This window comes from Syngnathus floridae, chromosome 8, assembly GCF_059516105.1.
Source record: "Syngnathus floridae isolate MCC-2025c chromosome 8, RoL_Sflo_1.0, whole genome shotgun sequence".
Taxonomy (NCBI): domain Eukaryota; kingdom Metazoa; phylum Chordata; class Actinopteri; order Syngnathiformes; family Syngnathidae; genus Syngnathus; species Syngnathus floridae.
The window spans coordinates 5,759,086-5,779,334 of NC_142420.1; the positions used below are offsets into that span (position 1 = coordinate 5,759,086).

The 20,249-nt window shown below is 40.4% G+C and overlaps 1 protein-coding gene across 2 annotated transcripts in view; it reads right to left on the minus strand.

Moving 5' to 3' along the window:
• Positions 1–20,249, minus strand: part of kalrna (kalirin RhoGEF kinase a) — a 60,574-nt gene that overhangs the window by 8,556 nt on the left and 31,769 nt on the right. Inside the window, exons 37-56 of one of the 2 annotated variants that reach the window (XM_088382189.1) lie at positions 20,063–20,211; positions 19,719–19,821; positions 12,171–12,249; positions 11,895–12,062; positions 6,135–6,338; positions 5,476–5,549; positions 5,223–5,369; positions 4,721–4,816; positions 4,414–4,532; positions 4,271–4,337; positions 4,050–4,150; positions 3,910–3,976; positions 3,744–3,830; positions 3,385–3,477; positions 3,257–3,307; positions 3,101–3,178; positions 2,730–2,915; positions 2,213–2,384; positions 1,918–2,126; positions 994–1,280 (exon numbers count right to left, since the gene is read on the minus strand). In XM_088382189.1, the coding sequence (XP_088238315.1) occupies positions 994–1,280; positions 1,918–2,126; positions 2,213–2,384; positions 2,730–2,915; positions 3,101–3,178; positions 3,257–3,307; positions 3,385–3,477; positions 3,744–3,830; positions 3,910–3,976; positions 4,050–4,150; positions 4,271–4,337; positions 4,414–4,532; positions 4,721–4,816; positions 5,223–5,369; positions 5,476–5,549; positions 6,135–6,338; positions 11,895–12,062; positions 12,171–12,249; positions 19,719–19,821; positions 20,063–20,211 (2,537 nt within the window). Of the gene's footprint in view, positions 1–147; positions 1,281–1,917; positions 2,127–2,212; positions 2,385–2,729; positions 2,916–3,100; positions 3,179–3,256; positions 3,308–3,384; positions 3,478–3,743; positions 3,831–3,909; positions 3,977–4,049; positions 4,151–4,270; positions 4,338–4,413; positions 4,533–4,720; positions 4,817–5,222; positions 5,370–5,475; positions 5,550–6,134; positions 6,339–11,894; positions 12,063–12,170; positions 12,250–19,718; positions 19,822–20,062; positions 20,212–20,249 lie in introns of those variants that run through there. The other variant, XM_088382188.1, reaches the window with a different exon arrangement.

Below are 20,249 nucleotides of genomic sequence, written 5' to 3' on the forward strand. Positions count from 1 at the left end.
TAGTAAAAACTTAAAATACTTGAAAATAAATAAGGGTAATCTGACAACAACATAATAAAATGTATTTTGTAGATTTGTAAAGATAAAATTTTCTGTAGTCAACACTTACATGACGTGTATTAAAATAAAAGTAGCAGACTTGTCATGTTTGCTGCATGTTAGCTCTTGTAGTTTATTTACAAATTGTTAAAAACTACAAACTGTCCATCATCTCCATCTTCGTGACGCAGAAGAAAACAAACTTCTCTTGTCACATTTGCTTATTTCGCTACCACATGCTCACATTCAACCCAAAGGTTTTAGTTGACATATGTAAAATACATTTAAAATTCTTCTTCTCAGAGAGTAGCAACAGTCCACTACTGCCCATGGCCATTTTGACGAAAAACATATTGCACAGCTTGACTTCATATTTTTCTTAAATAGTGCAAAAAGGATTTTCCGTCTTTGTTTTTTTTTTTCTTCTTATAAACAGGAATGCTCTAGAGCCTCAGTTGAGACATATTTGTACAGTGAACTACTAACATAATAAACAACAAAAAATCAACATGGAGGCAAAGGATCCAACTTTGTCCATCAAATAAAAATAATTAATCATCATAAAAAGGCAACAAGAGGGGATTAACACAAAAACGTTTAAAGATTGCCACAGACAACAACAAAAATCTCCACTGCGGAGAACCCAGTCCTTAAAAAAAAAAAAAATCAAACTTAACAAACAGGATAAAACAAGCAACAACAATAAGAAAAAAAGGAAAAAAAAAGCCGGGTGTTAGGAACTGAAATAAGTCCGGTTTTTAAGCTCCACATTCCAGATCAGATACCAGATTCTATCCAGTCTAGCTCTAGAGTTTGTTGTCAGCCACTGACTCAAAAAGTGGACAACCTGACGCCAGTGTGGAGATTTGTAAATCCATCCGATCCCATCCAAGTGCTGCGGGTAAACAAGTGCTGTGGTGGGGACGGAGTAGAGTGGTGGGGGTCGGGACTTACTTGATATTGTTGGCGTCGGCCACCGCCGCAGAGAAGGACGTGGCGGAGGAGGAGTCTTTTAAGGGCTTGTGGGTGGGGCCCAGGACGTGCCCCGGCACCCAGCCCTCGGCAGCGGGCGACTGGCTGTCGGCGGGCCGGTAAACGAGGTACATGTTCTGCTGATTGGTCGCCAGGACCTGCACCGTCTCGCCCTGACTCACACATATCTCATTCTCCTTGAGCGCCGAGTAGTCCTGGGCGACACGCATGGTTGACGAGGCGCCGTTGCAGCAGCCGCCGTCGCTCTCCTGAGGAAGATGAGGATGGCGATAAGGATGGGGAGCGCATGGAGAAACAGAGGAGGAAGAGTGGGGACAAGGTTATAGGGTGCGGCTACGAGGGCTGGACGATGGTGCGGACGGCTGGGATGCCGCTACGGATGTCGCCCTGATTGGGGGTTAGGGTGGAGGTCGGGATCAAGGAGGGGGAGGAGGAAGAACAGCAAAAAATGTCATCATTGCCATCATTTACATTGCAGGTCTAAGCACCCGATCCCGATTACATTTTTAAGTAATCTATATCCGATATCATCGTGGTTACATTTGCTGAACACCTAAAAAAAAGCTTTTGGTGTCCCTATATGTATTTTTGATTACGATTTTTAAAAAAGTATTTTCTTTTTTTCTCACACATCAGGTTTTGAGATATTTTCATATTTTGAGTTTCTATTTTACCTGCATAAAAGTTTTCCCAATATGGATTTTATCTTGATTATGCATGGGCTTGCTGGACTAAAAACGGTATCTGGTTTTGCCAATGGAAAACAAACGATGAATGTCAAAATACATGACAGTAGAAAAGGTAAAAAACTTACAAGCATTGATGAGACATAATGACAGAGGTAAAACTATTGTTTCTATTGCTGAGAGCCTCAACTGGACTCACCCTGGAGTCGAAGCACGATGTTCCTCCATTGGAAGTCGACGTGGTCAACTGGCTCCGCCCTTTCTCGCTCTCCTTTTCGCCGAGGCCAACCGCCGACGAGGGGCGGCTGTGAGAGGGCGTGGATGAGCGATTGCTGGCAGCTGAGCGGTTTCTGGTCAGTGACGAGCTGCCGCCGCGCTTCTGCTGGTACTCGATGGGAGACACAAGTGCTGTGTTGGAGAACGCAAAATGAATCATCACCACGAGGTTCAAACATTCAGGTATCATATAAGCGTTGTGAGCGTTATCGTCTTACCGGACAGGAAGCAGCTTTGATCGTCCAGTAGTTTCTGGATCTGTCTGACCCAGACCTGCTTGATTTCAACGTTGGGCGCCTGGAGGGTGAAATGCTCCGCCGAGCCGCGACATGACAAGACAAACTTGGTCTGATCGTTGTCCACGGTCTCCTCCAGACCCAAGTAGGACACCTGAAGTGAAGACCGTTATCACGACTAGAAATAAAAAGTTCTCTGTCATAAAATCGTTGACTCTGAACTTTTGTCTGATATTCATCTGTTGATATGAAACCCAAATGTCTTCAGCATACAACAAAAACAAAATGAATTGACCTTGCAGTTCTGATATTTTTGGAGGGGATTTTAAGTGTATTTTTAAGTATAATAGCATTTGACATGAATTCTTGTTCGCGTTCATGCTAAATATGACATGCAAAAGCACATAATTATGTTAATGTTTGTCTCTCATTATGCCCTCTTAAAAAATCTTTTTACCCATATAAGTCTTAGTTGTGGTGTAAGCACTGCATTGAGTACCTTGATACAGTTTTTGAACAGATATCCGGGCGTGGACGAGCCTTTATTGAGCAGCTCACTGAAAATGACGATTTGCTCGAAGAGGAACACCCGCCGTTCTTTGGCGCGCGACAAAACGCTGCCGACTTGCTCAGTCACGTAGAAAGTCTCCTGCTCCAGTATTTTGCCCTGATTGGTTAGTTTGCCCTGCGCAGGAAAATCATCGGTCAACGCAACAATCATTATGTCCTGATGACCACTTTTAAATTTCTTATCATCAAAATGGCACATAAGGTTTTACTCTTAATTGCGGATTTTCAACAATTGCGAGTGGGCCTCGAACTCATCCCTGGAGCTCACCGTATATTCAATTTCACATAAAACTAACATACCTCGTATCCTTGGAGCCGACCTAAGTTCATCATGTCGTTACACCGCTTGGGAACCTGAGACATCAAATCCAATGCTTGCTGTGAAAGAAAGACAAATTTAACATTAAAAAGTGTGACATCGCCAATAATGACATTTCTGTTCCAGTTTCTGTTTACCCTGATTTGTTTACAGTCCATTCCCGCCTTGTTGCTGTACTTCAGGAAATCCTACAATAAATTATGGCATGACGTGAAAATAAAATACAAAGTCTCCACCGGTCATAAATATAGATCTGATGACATACCTTCAGTAGTAGGTGATATTTGGTGATTCTTTGGATGGGTTTGATAAGGTAATCGCTAATGGTCAACCGGGACTCAATGTCCCGCTGGATACCCTGCAAGCAAAAAGGACTTCAGAATTAAGTCAACCCTAAAAGGGGAAGTCACAGCTATGGTTATACTGAGCCGCATAAATTATTAGGTTTGAACAAATATGGGCATAACTGTTAGAAGAAGTAAAGCGTATGAAGACAGAATCGTAGCAAGGAGTGAAGAACTTTACGGCTTATGAGAAGTGAGGTTTTTTTTGGTCTGAGGTCAGACGTGTGTCACAATGCATGTAAACAGTGTGTTATGCGAAAGAGTATAAAACATAACTCACGTCAAAAAAAGTGTCATATTCTGCTACAATGAACTCGGATTTGGGTTTGTTCTGACAGTAGACCACGTACATGTGCAGTTTTCTCTCCTGAGAGACAAAAACAACAAAAAAGTTGAGCTGGCGGACATTCACAGAAGACAACGCCCTTCTCATCTTCGTCACTCACATGTTTGATGAAGAGCTCGGCGAGGTACTCGTGGTCGTCCAGACATTTCTCCAGCTCTCCCACAAAGCTGCCAGGACAGAGCAGGGTTTGCTGTTAGCTAAAGCCACTCATGCTTAATTCCAACATTTCTACTGACTTACTTTTTGTGCCAGTCGTAGATTTGATGGATGTTGCCGAAAACAATCTTGTCTTTTCCTTTCATGTCTTCGGGAATATATTGCTCTATTCTCTCCTTGAAAACCTGCAAGGACGGTGACATTGAATAATTATCCTTCCACACTCTTTAGCCCACACAGATGTATCTGCCCAACATAACCCAACTGAGTGTGTGACCAAGTTTGTGTTAAAATGACTAATTCACCTCAACAAAGATGCCCAAGTCTTTGACATAGATCTTCTCCGTCTCTATTAACTCCTCGAGAACGTACCTTAGTGAAAAAACAAAAGGTCACATTATTGTTGGAAGAGCATTTCTGACAAAGCGAACCCAGGTGGTGGACTCACATGCGCTGCTTCATGGCTTGGGCTCTCTCTTCCAACTCAGTGTTTCGGGCCTGGACCGAAGTGCTTTGTTCCCCTGAGGAGAGGGGGGAAAAGGCTGGGTGTGCTCCTGGTTCTAAGTTCTGTTACACAAAAAAAAAAAAAATTGAGGTTTTTTTTGTGGAGTTAAAGGTGAGCCATGTGATGCTCATTATAATTAAAATGAATAAAATGAAATAAAAATGAATCAATTGAACTAAAACAAGGCAAAAAATTGTTGACATCATAGGTAACCAGACAAACAGACGCACACATGCAGTCACACACTCACCATCTTTGTTTTAACCAGTTTTTCTATGGCGCTAACCAGCTCGGCAGCGCAGGGCACCTCAGAAGATGACTGTAGAGATGTTAACAAGGATGATGGCTGAGAGAGGAAGATGACAAGAGGAGGCCAAAAAAACAAAACAAGAGTGTGTTAGGAAGGACGGCGATAGTCAAGGTAGAAAAAAGTTTGGAAACTGAAAATGGACAGGAAAGTGAAATCTAATTGAAAGTGTGCTTGCTTTCAGCTGTTTAGCTGTCAATACCGGTTGAGGTTTTCCGTAAACACAAACACAAAGATAATCAAGCACCAAAATGTTCAGCAAACCAATAAAAGTTCATCCCAGAAAAAAAAGTGTTAGCTCGAAACTTTCAAACCGCAACACAGACAAACAGAGCAACTCTCATGCACATACGGGATATTCTGGGGAACTTTTTCTTGCTTCTTAATTACGCTGCCAGTAGATCTCTGTGCTGCTGGGCACAAAATGGTATTACAATGAAGTCACCTTGTTATCTTGCGTTGAGGGGTCCTTGATGATCTCCATGGGCGGAGGCAGCGGGGTGTGCGCCTCCTCATCCTGCTCCTCCTCGCCGCCGCTCTGCATGCCAGATGGCGTCTTGGAGAGGATGTTACCCGCTTTGCTGGGGATGTGCTGAGATGGGATAATAGGAGACATCATATTGTTCCACGAAATAATCATTAAACTGCAAAAATATGGCAGTATATAGTAAAAGAGTTCTTTCTTCATGATTGGCTACCTCATCGATGATGTCATCCTGTGGGTTAAGGTCAGGCTGTCCCTTCCTGCTCTCATCTCTTCCTCCCACCGGACCTGTCAATCAACCAGTTTAACTCATCATGACTCAGTGTTTATTGAATTTAAATGAACAAGTATTTAGTTATCTGTGTATCTATTTATTTTATTATTCACGAAGATGGCTAATTTGTGTGAAGGCTACACGCTCAGGAGAGAACAATGGTGCTTTTGTGTGTGTACGTCAAATCTGTTTGCAAAGGGTACACATCATCTGAGCGGGCCGGGGCGATGCTGTCATGCAGTGTGGCAAACACTTTATTAGTCAGCTGACATAAATGGACTGGACATGTGACAGAAGCATGAAAAAAACTGTTTGGTGTCCTAATTGCTTTTCGAGTACAGTAGTGTGAGCTCACACGAAGCTTCGGCGAGGGCTCAAATGACCCAAGTTTCTGGATTGTTTCGCTCAAAACAACACACGAATTGACTTGTGGGGGGATGTCCATGCAAACACGGTCACAATTTGGCAATCAATCAATTTTTCACAATGCATTCCGCTCAATACCAGCAATACATAATCATCATTCGGCAAAGGCATTCTAATCTGAGGTTCAATACATATCTGGATGGAATACCAAATAAGAATTGTGCCATTCTTACCTGTCTTTTTCTGTTTGCTACTGGGGAGTTTCTTAACCGAGCTGCCGTGACTGAGGCGTCGAACGGGATTCAGCCATTTTCGGATGGTGTTTCCGGAGCGTTTGGGTCCGGGTGAGTTGGACTGCAGTGAGTTGAGGGACGGCTGCGGTTGGAGGTTTGCCACCGACTCAGTTTTCCCATCGGAGCCACCGACAGGATAGTTTTCTGAAGAAAGAAAATAAACCAAAATTATTTTAAGGCACAATTCTGAGGTACCTGTAGTGCTAAATTTAGATAATAGTTCTTGCGGTCCATACATTGAATGGTCTTCCAACACTTTTTCCAACGATTTCTGTTTTTAATCGATCAAATTACTCATTACTCAAATTTGGAGATACCGGTCCATGCTTTTCATTGGTCACTAATATTGTGTACGTTTATTTGTAATCAAAGGAAGCACAAAAGTAAACTTTTCCACAAACCTATAGTTTACTAAACTTGGTACAATTGCCTGAATTTTTTTTTTTTTGCCTTTGTGATGATGTGATGATCATGAGATTTGCACAATTCATTCACGTTTCAAAATCAAATGACAAGATGACACCCACACTTAATGACTACTGAATTGCGTCGTTTCAATTTTTAGAACCAATTGTTGGTAAGAACAACGTAAGAAAAAATAATAATAAATCCCGCATTGAGTGTGTCTGTGTGTATGCAGTCATGTGTCAGCAGTCCGGTGGATCAGCTGTGTTCACGCACACAGCTGAGAGCGAAGGCCTGTGGCCATGCAAATGTGTCTCAGACAGGATATGAAAGTTCAAGGGTCAGGAGGAGCTCCCGAGGTGTTTTTCGTGGAACAATGAACTATTTTCCTTTTTACACCCTCAAAGCTTCATGCTGCTACGTACAGTTTGTCCTCCTCCTTAATCAGCTTGCAATCTTTGTTGATAAACACGCTGTAACAGCTCACATTAAAATAAAATGTCATCGGCCTTAAGTGGTGGAGAAAATACTTTAAGGAATACAATGATGCTTGTTTCATGAATTATATCTGAGCAAAATTGATGGCGTTATGATCATTTAAATAACCCTACATGGAAATTTTTGTTTTTCAAAAACATTTGGCATTATTTTTTTGCACAGAATCAAAATGTGTTCATTTGATGACCTTTGGCCAAATGAGGAGAAAATTACATTTACGTTGGAATTATGTGCAATCAAAATCTATGAACTTTTTTCACCACTGTGTTGGGAGTGTTTTTTTTTTTTTTTAACCAATTCCGCTGATTAACATTTCATTTCTTCTATGACAGCTCTGTGGAGGATCACAACCCCCTCCCAAAAAAAGGGCGAACATCCTGGAACTCACTGAGTAAGATTTGTGGATAATTTTGGTGGTACGCACACGCACACACACACGCCAGCCTGACCTCACACTTGCTCAACACTTCACTAGTTACTCCCTTAAGTGCTGTTGTGCAAATGCAGTGTCATGTGACTTGTGCGTATTCAGCAATTGACATTCAGCTCTTGAATGTCCTTGACAGTTGCTTGACAACACAAAAAACACGCATACACACACACACACCCATATACTACAAGTGACTGATAAAATTCCACTCCCCAAGAATGACACTCAAAGCACAAACTTCATGGAAGGCTCCAAAAAAACAAAAACAAATTGTATGCCAAATACTTCCACATTTACTCGCCTCACTAAAGATAGAGGGAAATCTATTAGACCCTTTATTTGCACAGGTACGATATTACCATAATATCTCGTCTTTGGGGAAATGCTTCCAAACGTAAAGAACCGAATCAGACTGGGTGGAAACAAAAACCACACACTCGCAAGCCTCCGCATTTTAAATCCTTTGAGAAACTACTTTACTGATTTGTTTACCAAGTATTACTTGACTTTTAAATGTCCACATGTGAACGATGGGTTATTTTATTCATGTGAAAATAAAAGAAGGGCAGGGTTAAAAAAAAAAAGTGAGGAGTGAAATCTGCCGCTAAAAGTCAGGTGAGCTGGAACAACGGCGCTACTGTTGCCATCCAACACAAAAGACAGAGCGTGGCCGTCACTCAATTTTGAACAGAACAGCCCCCTTGTCTCATCCCAGCCCGTTTTCTATCACCCTCGCAGAACAGTCTGTTTCATTCTGTAATTATGGCACACACACCTCGACAGAACACACATGCACGCACACACACTGTGAATAGCTCACCCGACAACACATACATTTGACCACTTATCTTTACAAAACACTTAAAAGCTGTGCATAACACTAAATTATTTAAATCCAACATGGAGCTCAAATTTTACGTTGGCATGTAGTTTTTTTTTCTGCTGAAACCAAATTTTCTATAATTTCACAGGAATGGGATCAAGTCTTGAGTGTTAGAATATGACTGCAGCTCAATTGCCATCCGAATGAGAGCAAGCCTATTTAAAATTGATTGACAATTATTGATTAATTGATCAAGAGGGGGGGTGACGAAGACAAGCCCTAAAAATCAATCTGTTCATGACTAACTTACCATATACAGTGACTTATTATATACAAATAAGTATGTCATTAGTTAAAAAAGCCACAACAAGGTCAGCCTAAGTCAAGATTCCATCCAGAACATCTTGACTATGAGGCAGATGAGCACTACTATTTGGCAATTTAAATATAAATGTCAAAATAAAATACTTTACATGATGAAATTTCCATTCCCATTTCATCGGTCATGTACATTCCATAGTGTGAGTGCAATTGAAACATTCTTCTATATGTTACAGTGTGATTAGTTATTGGCAGCTGTTGTGATGACATCATATTGGAATTTAAACAAGCAGGTTTACGGTATGAAGTGAGTCAATAAAAATCATGCGCAAGAGAACAGGAAGTCTATTCTTATTATTGCTGACTTGCGCAAACAAAGATCTTTCTCATGCAAGCCCTGCTAGGAAACTTGCTTTTTTAAAATTTTTACAATGGCCGCTCACCGACACATCTTTAGTGTCATTCATTGACAGTGTCTCAGTGTTATGTTTGATGGGCTTGGGATTGTCTTCTTGTGACACCAATGACCTCTTGCCCCAAACCCGCTTGGCTGTGTGCAACCAGTACAACCGGTTTGGCCACATACAGTAGCAATCCTGCGCGGTCACAATAAAACACGAAGCAGGCACGGGTCAAAGTCTGCTGCGGTCGTGCACACAAAGCCACAAAGTTAACGTTTAGCTGGCACACTGACCAACATAATAAACATTTGGCATACCTGGGGTGTGTTTTATTGGACTAAAACAAATCAAAGTCTTGGTCTAACTCTTCGCCTCTGCCTCATACATGGCAGCAACCTTTGCTCGACATATGCTGTCCTTCTTCTGCACGTCTGGAAGCCTTCCAGTCGATGCTTTCCCTCTAACGAGCTAAATCATGTCATTAGGACAGAAAATCTCCCGCAGAATACTGAGTTGCGTGTAATAGTAAAAACAACTTTCAGTTCAGAGGAATGTTGGAAGCTGGTTCAACACTGAACAAGTTCTGAAAAATTGATTATGCTGGTAAACTTACAAACACACACATTGCGCTTGTGTGGACCAATAAAAAAGGGGCTAACATAAAAAGTAAGATGTCAAAAATGGAGAGATGAGCCAAAACACACAAACTTGCTTCTCCACTCCCAAAGTCATGTCAGTTTTCAATGTGGTTTCGGTTTAAATTTTTTCCCCCCTCACGTGTGCATAAAGTCAAAGACGCACATGCCCAAACAAAGGCACTGTTCAGCTCACCTGTGCAACAGCAACAGCAGTGCTCCCAGATCCACCATCCACAGCAATGCCAGCCTCGCATCATTCTCACACACACACACTCACGCGCACACACACACACGGTTGATGCTTACATTTACACACCTGTATCCCACGTACACACAAATGTATAGTTGAGGCAGCCAGAATGACTGGACTGAGATTGAGAGAGGCGTACTAGAAAGAAGAGGAGGAGGGAGGAAGAGGAGGAGCTGTAGTTCCACCTCCCCTGTAACCTTTCAGTCAGTCTCTTTAAAGGAAAAAAACCTTTCTCAATTTGATGCACTAAAGAGAATAGTGTTCCTAAAAAGACCGTTAAATTAAAAAGAAACAAAAACAGAGAATATAAAATGAGTGGGGTCGGCGGTTTGGAATGTATCCTTAAAATAATGGAGGTTTATTATCGGGAGCTTTTCCCCCCCCAAGTTTTGAAAATCTTTCAAAGTTTTGTCTTGATTATTAATTCATTGTGAAATAATTTTGACTTTACTCGTGTTTTTAACCTTGAGGAAAATATGCCCCATGAGTGAGGGCAAACTGTATTTTGCCAATGGCAGGCAAGGGATGTCCTCAATCTTGCTTGGAAGGCAAGAGAGACAGATTTTTTAAATGTGTGTGTGTAAAGATGGCAAATTTAGTTGAAGAGATACATCATGGTGTAATGTCCATAACCCAACAATAGGAGTCAGCATATCGTCACTGTAGGGCAAAAACCTGAACTGTCAAAAAACAAGGATCTTCCACTGTTTTAAATTGGCTAAAATCACATAAAAATTACAGACGAGGTTGAAAAAGCCCATTAATATCTGTTTGTGGAAAAAGAAAAAAAAAAAAACATATATGGACAAGAGGTTTCCACCGGACAGTGATGATATGTATATGAGATTACCTTCAATTGACCTGTCGTTATTAAAATGTATAAAAAGGTTGCACTCACATATGCGCACACATGCACACTCACATTAAGGACAAAAATATTGGGACAGGGACAATAACCTAAAATTGTTGACAACTGTATGCTTCTAAGTTGGGGAAGTTCTTTTTCTATTTTTTAATAAAATGAGCTTCATCCAGATATCATTGGAAAACCAGCTATAGTTTTATATTCCACAAGAATTTGTCTTTTTTAATTTTTTTTGTGCGTCCCTAATATGACTTTGTATCACACACAACAAAAAACAGTGCAGTATTTATATATATTCTATTAATTTAGTCCTAATATTAATATTTTTCTACTAACAATATATTGACATATGCACTGGTTTGTCAAGAACATGCAAAATGGGTGTCAACCTGAAGTTGACACAAGCCTGCTGTTTGTTTGCTCATGTGAAAATGTGTTGAGATAAAGATTAATTCTGGTGAATCTTGAACAGACCTGAGTCCATGAATACTCGGAAACAACATATTTTATCTTTGTCATCTTTTGCCGTGGTTCATTTTACTTTACGCTTGCATGACAACCAACAATGTTAAAAAATTAGATGAGCATCTGCGGTGTGACTTACTTTCAATACACAGTTCTTAGCAGATAGTTTTATGTTTTAACATTAAGAGTGGTTAACTTAATTTGTATCACGGATACAATTATAAAAATTAAATATGAGAGGCACACCCATCGTGTTATGACTGTTATGAATATTAAATATGAATACATAATTAGATTTACATATTGATGAACTGTTTAGTATAATTTTCCAAATGTTGAACTTGAGACGTGTGAGGCAGAGTGGATAAAAAATATTGAATTCAAATTGATCACAATTGACTTGAACTGTATAAGTAAATTGTAAACACTACACCACGAGATGGTGGCACACCATTTTGCGTGACACTGCAAATTTGAAAGAAGAACAAAAGCAGTCATGCTATTTCAATTGATCAATTATTGAAATATAGATTGTGAAATCCTCTAAAGAGCAGAAAGTAGTATGCCAAGTAGTATTTAAATGAGGTATTTCACTTCTGCCTACCTTTCCCTGAGTTAAAGAAGCAGTCCATTTCCACACTGGAGCGCGAGTGGGACACACACAGTGCCGAACTGGGTACCAGACCCTCCTGAGGTGGGTTGCGGTCGGTGGTTCGAACCAGACACCAACCTGGGCGCTCGCTGGGCCTTTCCAGCAGCTCTACTGTCTGGCCTGGAGCGAGAGAGACAAAGACAAGTAGTCATAAAAAGAAAAATATCTGACTTTGAGAAAACGCCCAATCACAAGTTGGCGAGCTTGTGCGCACAGACAGACGCTTACCGGTGCTGACGGATATCTCACTGCTACATCCTGCCGTGAAGTCCTGCAGGATCACCGTCAACTCGCAACCACCAGAGAGCTGCAGACAAAAAAAAAAACGGGTCAGAAAAATAGCAGGCAGCAGAACAATGCAGAAAAAGACTTAATTGCTAGTGAGGCCTGTGGTTGTGTAGTGATTCACAAAGCCGACCGGTCACAATTAACTTGCGCTGAACCATTTCATTTTCCAACAACTCCTACACATAAGGATAAGTTTGTTGGTACGTACATTTCCGTTAAAGATAGAAAGCCAAAAATGGTCACTGAACTATTTTGAAACCAAAATACTTATAAACAAACATGTTTCTATGGGATGACAAAAATAAAGTCAAGCTGATTGTCATTTATTTTCAGCACATTTCTGCAATTTGATACTCTATTTTTATGTTGTAATAATGATCGATGTGACTTTTTCCTTTAACCGATACTGATTTGCATTTCCGACAAAAATTTTATGATACATTTTTATGTGAACCAAAGTGTCACCTGAACGCCCTAGGTCATGATTAGCCTCAATGTTGACACAGGAAATGAATATTCCGTGTTCAAGCCTCCCAGCCAAGAAAACATGTGCTTCTTAAGAATAAGAAAAGGCCTTGCAGTGTCTTTGGAGTTCTTGCAGGGTCACACATACTGCACATATGCATAAAGAGCAAGACACTTGTCTCGCTGCAAACACAACTAACAAGATGCAAAGCTAACATTGACTTTTCAGATACTGTCTGAAAACACAGTGAGGATGGAAATCATTTGCGTCTCCTTTAAAACTGTCACATTGGAGTGTGTGTGTGTGTGTCTATATGTGTGTGTGTGCTTGTTAATGTTCACAAGCAGCCGCTCTTTACCGGGCTTAAGGTCGCATAGCAACATCCAGCCTGGCTACTCTACAGCTGCAGGTTACTTTATACCTGATGTCAACAACAAGACAAAGCAGGTGTCTTGACTCAATCAACCTCCCCATAGTTTTTTATTTTCATTCTAGAAGCATAGTTGTGTCTTGACCTTTGTGTCCCAAGTTTTCAAAGTTTTGAGTCCTTGCTTGGTTTATATTTTATTACGAGTCTAAATTTGAATTTCCGGTATAAGCAAGATTCAGATACGCTGCTGCTCGAGTGAAGTGGAGAAAAAGAAGAGCGATGCACTTTCAGTCACAAAGAGTGGAAAAACAATAATAAAACAAAAACACGCACAAGCAGCAAAGTGCAGTCCACTAGTTCTCAAAACTTTCCCATCATCCAAAAACAAAATCCTGAGCTTCAAGCAAATTGCAAGTCAGTGCTACATTATTCACGGTTTGAACATTGACACGGTGCTTAAGTATAGGAAAATTGTACAAAAAAGTTAAATATAACTCAACCGTACAAGAGTAGTATTCTTTCAAGTACCATTAAAATGAGCCAGAGCACCACTTCTGGTACCAGACTTTGAAATCCCTCGAGTAGATACAAGCCAACCCAACTGACTCCAAGCTCTTGATTTCATTCACTAAGCCACAGCCCCATACTTGCTTACACCTTATACATGTTTTTGTTTCACCAAACATGAAAGGATTAAGCCACAGATTTATTTGTATTATTGCCATAGTCTGATTTATGACGTGCTGATTTAACTGCTTAAAAGACTGATTGAAGACATTTCAAAACATTTTTGTATCATAAAATCTGCAAAAGAAAATAAGTTATTGACTTGTTAAAAAAATACATTGGTAGAGGACTCCGAATAAAATTGCATATTGTCTTGCAATTGTAATAACGAGGAAAACCGGGTGGATTGATTTTTCAGAATCATTCAGTCCAAATCGACATTCAAGAACGATTCTCTTCCTCCCCCCTCATCTTCAAGTCTGATCAAAACGTTCATGTTTGTTGTCAATGGGCGTTCCCCGTTGTTATCTGTCATGTGATTGCACACAACAGGAAGCCCACGTGCGCGCGCCACCGGCTTGTGAGGGTCATATGCTTCGAGGATGCAGCGTGACAGCAGCGCAGTGAATGAAACCGCTTGCTGCACAATCACACGATTGATTTTATTTACTGTGCTTGTGGCTCTCTGCACAGTAAAGCCTTTGAATAACCACCACACATGCTTGTGTTACTGCCTGATGTATTGAGTTTGCTACGAAATGATTTTTTATGTTTATCAGCAAAAGTACGACAAATGAATTGAATGAGCTCTTCGTGACACATTGCAGGGGGATTTCCAAAAAGCTTGGGATGGTCTAGGTTTGCAGCGCCAACCATGACGTGTTTTTCCTACTTACTATGACCTCACATTGCAGGAGGGCCGCCGTTAGACAGTCACGTGAGCAGACGTGGCGGGGCATGAATCCCATTTGCACCCCTCAAGTATCGCATTACTGCTGACACAGCAACTCTTTCACTTTGTGAGGGTTTTAGTGCGAGTGGGAAAGACAGCGTGATAGGGGCTGGGTTAGGGCAGCAACTGTAACATGTGAAAGAGGACAAGAAGAAAGCCACCGTGTGATCTGTGGTCTTTTTTTCACTCCCATGCTAATTGGCCATGCCCGCTCACAAACAAAAGCCAATATTTATCAGCATATAAGGTGCACTTCAGGTCACTAAATATTTTTTTCAAAACGGAATTCCTGTGTTTGACAGATTATTATTATGATGCAATATTGTTATCTGATTTGATTTTTTTTTGGGGTGTGTGTGAAATATATCACCACTATAAGTCCTATCCATCTGTTTTTACTCTCTACGGCCCATCGCTCAACATCAGGCGATATCAGCTTTATGTTAAGGTATCGGGTACTTATGGAGGATGTCAAAACTAGTCACCGATACTTAAGGCAAAACAAAAATGACTAAGTCCTTTTTGGCAATAAGAAAAGGACGGGTGTTGCTACTCGGTATTGGTGATTTGGTGTGAAAAAAGTGGTACCAAACATCCCTAGTTCTATCTGTGACTTTCCTAGAAAGAGTTTTCTGCAGCCTTCTGATTGGTTGAAAATAGAGCCTGGTCAATTTGTATATTTTAAAGGAACAAAACAAAATAAAATATCTAAAATAAGAAATAAATAAAACAACTGACTGGAGACTAATTTGAGGCGACCACTTTTAAAACTGCTGGGTCAAAAACAAGCCAATTTGGGTCCAAAATTGGACCGACTCAGAGAGTTGGGTCAATTTGTAGAAAATAACCTTATAAAAGTCAATAAAAAAACAGAGAAACAGTTGCCCAGCTAAACAGATAAATAGAAAGGAGTCATTGAGATCAGTTACGACACATGACGTCTTAACCTCAGACTTTCCAACTCACTCAAATTGTACGGATGGAAAACTGAACAAGAAAAAAAAAAAGGAAAAAGAAAACCAGTGTGACCAAAATTGGCCGTATGTCGCAACTCCAACGTAAGTGCAACAGAAGAAAACTAAAATGAGGCTTTAGAAACCACAGAGGAAAACAGCTCAACAGGAAGTCTGTTTTGTCTGGACTGACAATACATTTTCATCAACATTTATTTTTATACATCTGTGTGGCACATCTTTAGTTAGGACGACGCAGATGTTTGATGCCACTTATGATTACTAATTATCAATTTGTCACTGACTGCACGAAGGCTCGTGGTAGTAACAACTGACTTTCTTCCCCTCATTGTCAATCTTGAATAAATAAAAGTTCTCTAACAGATTTTCAAGCTCCCAACATAATAAATGAAGAATTAATTTTAGAATTAATTTTGAAATCAATTTTGATCATTTTTTTAAATAAAAAAATGATTCATAAAGTCAGAAAGTTGTTCCTACAATGAAGTTGTTGATTCGCAAACTGCAAAGGGAAAAGACCCTAAACGTCCTCTTAAGTTTACATACACGTTAACCTTTATTTTGTCGATCCATTTTTTTTTTTATAAAGAAAAATATCACTGTGGTGTATGACATGTCTAGTTAGCAGCTTGTCTCGATGTGAGTTTTCGTTGCCAGTGTTCACATTTTGCATTTGTATGTTTGTATCAATCAATAAACGGCTAAGAGTGCATTGGCAATTATGGCTCTCCTTTTTAATGGAGATGACGGAAATAACAAAGATGATCTATAAGCTGGTGTGGAGGAGGACGAGTAACAAGCTGTGCCTTCTTAGATCACGCTTTTAAGGAAACTGCGTATTATTGTGTCATGTAAACAAAATCCTTGATTGGAATTGGGGCAGGACATGATAGGCAAAGTTACGTCATCCCGTCTCCCATTTGTGCAGGTTTTGTGTTTGTTCAGTGGATGCAATAAAAATTCCGATGAAGTGTGACTATGCACATGCAGAAATAAACAAATCAAAAGCTCATATGTGTTTAATTTAAGGTGCCACTGTATTGAGTAACAGACTTGCCCAAATATGCGACTAGCAATTAGCATCTGATAGCTTGCACGCAAATGCTTATTGAGATTTTGTTACGTCATCGTGCATGGATGATTTCAAAATGCCAAAATATTTCTGTCCACAGTCTAATGTAGAGTAGCTGCACTTCAAACTTCTATCACCAAAACATTTTTAACTACCTTCATTAAAGCTTCATAGTATTTGACCAATTAGAAAAAGACTGCAAAAAAAGGGGCAAAGCCCAAAGCAAAAGCATTTGGATGCTCGGATTTCACTCAGGACATCTTTTACAGCGTCTGTGGCTAATGGCCCGCTTCCCGTCTCTGCGCCTGTCCTGCCAGGCGCGTGCACACACGCCCCGTTTAACCATTAATCTTCCCCTCAATCACACACACGCATGCATGACGCCGTCCCACCAGCCACTTTTACAACACGCTAAGTGAATGTCAACATGACACTATGATCCACGTTAGCTTATGTAATCAATGATTAAACTTTTTTTTTTTTTTAAATTGACTGAAAATGTTCCCCTGGCAGCACTTTAAGCACCGAGCGTCAACTTTCAAAGCATTATTTCCACTCATTTTTGTGCGGCAAATAGTAAAACTACAATTTGCATATTCACAAATGATGGAACTCAGTCTTTGATGACTGAAATATGATCATACAAGCGATTAAAATGTCAGTTTAGTCCAATCAATTCCACGATTGATTTTTCTCACAAACCATTCCAAGAGATCTTCCCAAATTAATCATTTCATTCATCAATACATTTTGATCACCTCCAGCACAAGAAGTGTAAGGCAGTCAAAGAGCAACAATAAAGCCTTCAAGTCACGGTCAAGCTTGCGAATAAAAGTTGCCCCAGCAGCACGTGTACTCACTCTGCTGCTCTCTTTGAACAGCTTAAATCTCATCCACTTTGGCATGTCCAGAACCCCTCGTCGTTTCTCCGCTTCTACCACCAGCGACCACTTTTGGCCTTGCAAACACGCCCTCATCCTTGCTCGCTCGCTCACTCACTCGCTCACTCCCCTCATTTGATGAACAAACAGCTGGAGTGTGTGCGGCAAGAACAGCGCTCTGCTGCTCTTGTGTGTGTGTGAGCGTGTACAACAGTCATACGTCCAACAGATGGTTGCTGTGCTACACTGAATGCATTTGATTCATGAGAACACGTGCAAGCCATTTCAAGGAAGACCAAGTTGGACTGTGCACTGAAATAAAACATTTCCTCCACTCTTACTTCCTACCACTTCTTTGCAATATACACACTTGAAGATATATTTATGCTTTTTTTCAATGTGGCCATTTAGCTTTGCTTATTACCCAACCAACATGGATCTTACCAATATTGAAAATATTTAAACCACACATGCTCAGACTGTAAAAAATGTGCTTGATGTGATGCCCCCCCACCCCCCCTTTCCCCAGAAATTCAAAAGAATTTTATAGTTAAAAACGGAACTGTCCAGAATAGTAAAAATATCCCCTTCTTCTGACGGGTGAAAAATGCATCAGGATACAGGAAAAGATGTGGCAATCCGCGTCACAAAATGTGTGTGTGCCTGTTTACTGCATTGACATTTAAGGGCCAAGGAGTGTGTGGGCGTGGGGTTGCACACTGAAAAGGCCACACTGTGTAATACAGAGGGTGACTATGGCTCACATCAGTGTGTGCGACTGTGTGTGTGTCACTCACTTGCCTGCTCAATCATACACACACACATTCGATTAATTGTTCATCTCTAATAAAAAAAAATGCAAAAAATAAAACTATGGAATCAGATTGAATGAAACACAGATTCACTAAAGGTCACTGAAAAAGTGCCCATTATCAGGTTTGCTTCTTGTGTGCAACATAAACACGATTGTGGACCTTCAAACAAAGCATTACGGATACTCTACGTATTTGGGTGTCTAATGCAAAGTTCATTGAATCGATTGCAACTGGACCGATTTGTTTGCAATCAATTCGATGCCCTGAGAATGAAAAGGCCTGGCTGACTGAGAGTATTCACAGGTATGTAAAAACTTACCTGGACATGAGAGGCTGCTTGACAGGAAGTCTCTTGACAGATGCCCGCACAGAACCGGAATACGTTTTTCATATCCGGCGGGGTTTAGATCCATTCATAAACGCCAGTCGAGCTAGCTACAAACATTACTAGTCACTACTACCACTCACTGAACATATACGCCCCCTGCTGTTGCCCTTTGTAGGAACCTGGGAGACCCTGTAGCAGCAAGGTTGATTAGGTATTGGTTAAGTGAACATAAAAACCCCATTTCAGGATTAACCTAAAATATTCAATAACCTTTACATGTGAATTTAGTTTATCCCACAACCTTATGTTGTTTACATTACATTTTGTTGTCTTGCAGTTCTCTAGCAAGGCGCTAAATGGCAAAATTTACAACAGCCGTTTAATCAATAAACATTTTCAAGGACATCCAATTCTTTGCCTATCTATGACATTTCGAGTAGCTACATAAAAAAAAAAAAAAACATTGACCACACCTGTACTGTAACTAAAAAAAATAATAAAAATAAATATTTTTTTTCTGTAATATATTTTTTTAAACTTTAGGTGATGACTTAATTAAACAGAATCTAAAAAAATGAAACAGTTTTGGTCGCACCTCTTGCAATGCACATTCTGTTGTGTGCTCCTTGGCCACTGAGGGGCAGTATAAAACATGAATACACTTCTTAATACATCTTACCTACTCTCTCAGCTCTTCAGTACAGCGCTAATACCCATAGTCATTCTTCACAGAAGACAATGACTACATGCCCGCGAGTATTGTTACAGTATATTTTTGCTTGTATTTGCACCTTTTGTTTTGTGGTATCACCTGCCCAAAGAGTAACTCACCCCTAATCTTTTTTTTGGGATCATAATCTGTGTAAATGGGCATCCATGAATGCTGTCTACATTTTCAGGTCATTTTGACATTTTAGTGCATGTTTGTTGAACTGTGGAATTTAGGGCAACAATCGTATATGTGGCGCTACCTGTTGGTTATACAATGCACTGCATGTGAATTTGGCTTTCTGAGAAAATAACTAGTTCACAAGATAATTTAAGAGTGCCAGTACTATACTACAAAATATAGGAAGGAATTCCAAACACAGTTTGACTCAAATGCGTGAACTTGTTTCCTGACCTTGTCACTATCCATTGTGTTCTGCGAGGTTCTGGATGCGATGGAGATGGTGTCCGGTTGGCTGCTGCCGTCTCCCTGACTGTCTCCGTCCTCACCTCCATCCCTAATCACGCACACACGAACACAAATAAGACAAGTAGCTTTTCGTAACAATCTTAAACTGCAGGAATGTGGAAAGAGTCCATGTGCAAGATGGAACATGAAAGAAATATTTTTCTCGAAAAGGCTATCGTAAAGTTGCTCGGTGTCAGGTCATTTTGATGGGTCTGAGGGGATAGCGGTGATTTTACTTTATGACAAACGTAAAAAGTCGATATTACAGCGTTAAGTAATAAAGACGTCACCTTTTGGCGTTATTGCGAGGTTTGGTGAGTGTTGCCGTTTTGGGGAGGTGAACGGGCTCCTTTAATGCTCCTTTGAGGTGAGTCATTCTCTCCTGGATCACCTCTCTGATGTTCTTTATCCACTCCTGTTTGGCTTCTACGCTGGACGCCTGCACGAGAACCATCAAACTTACTCAATGTATTACTT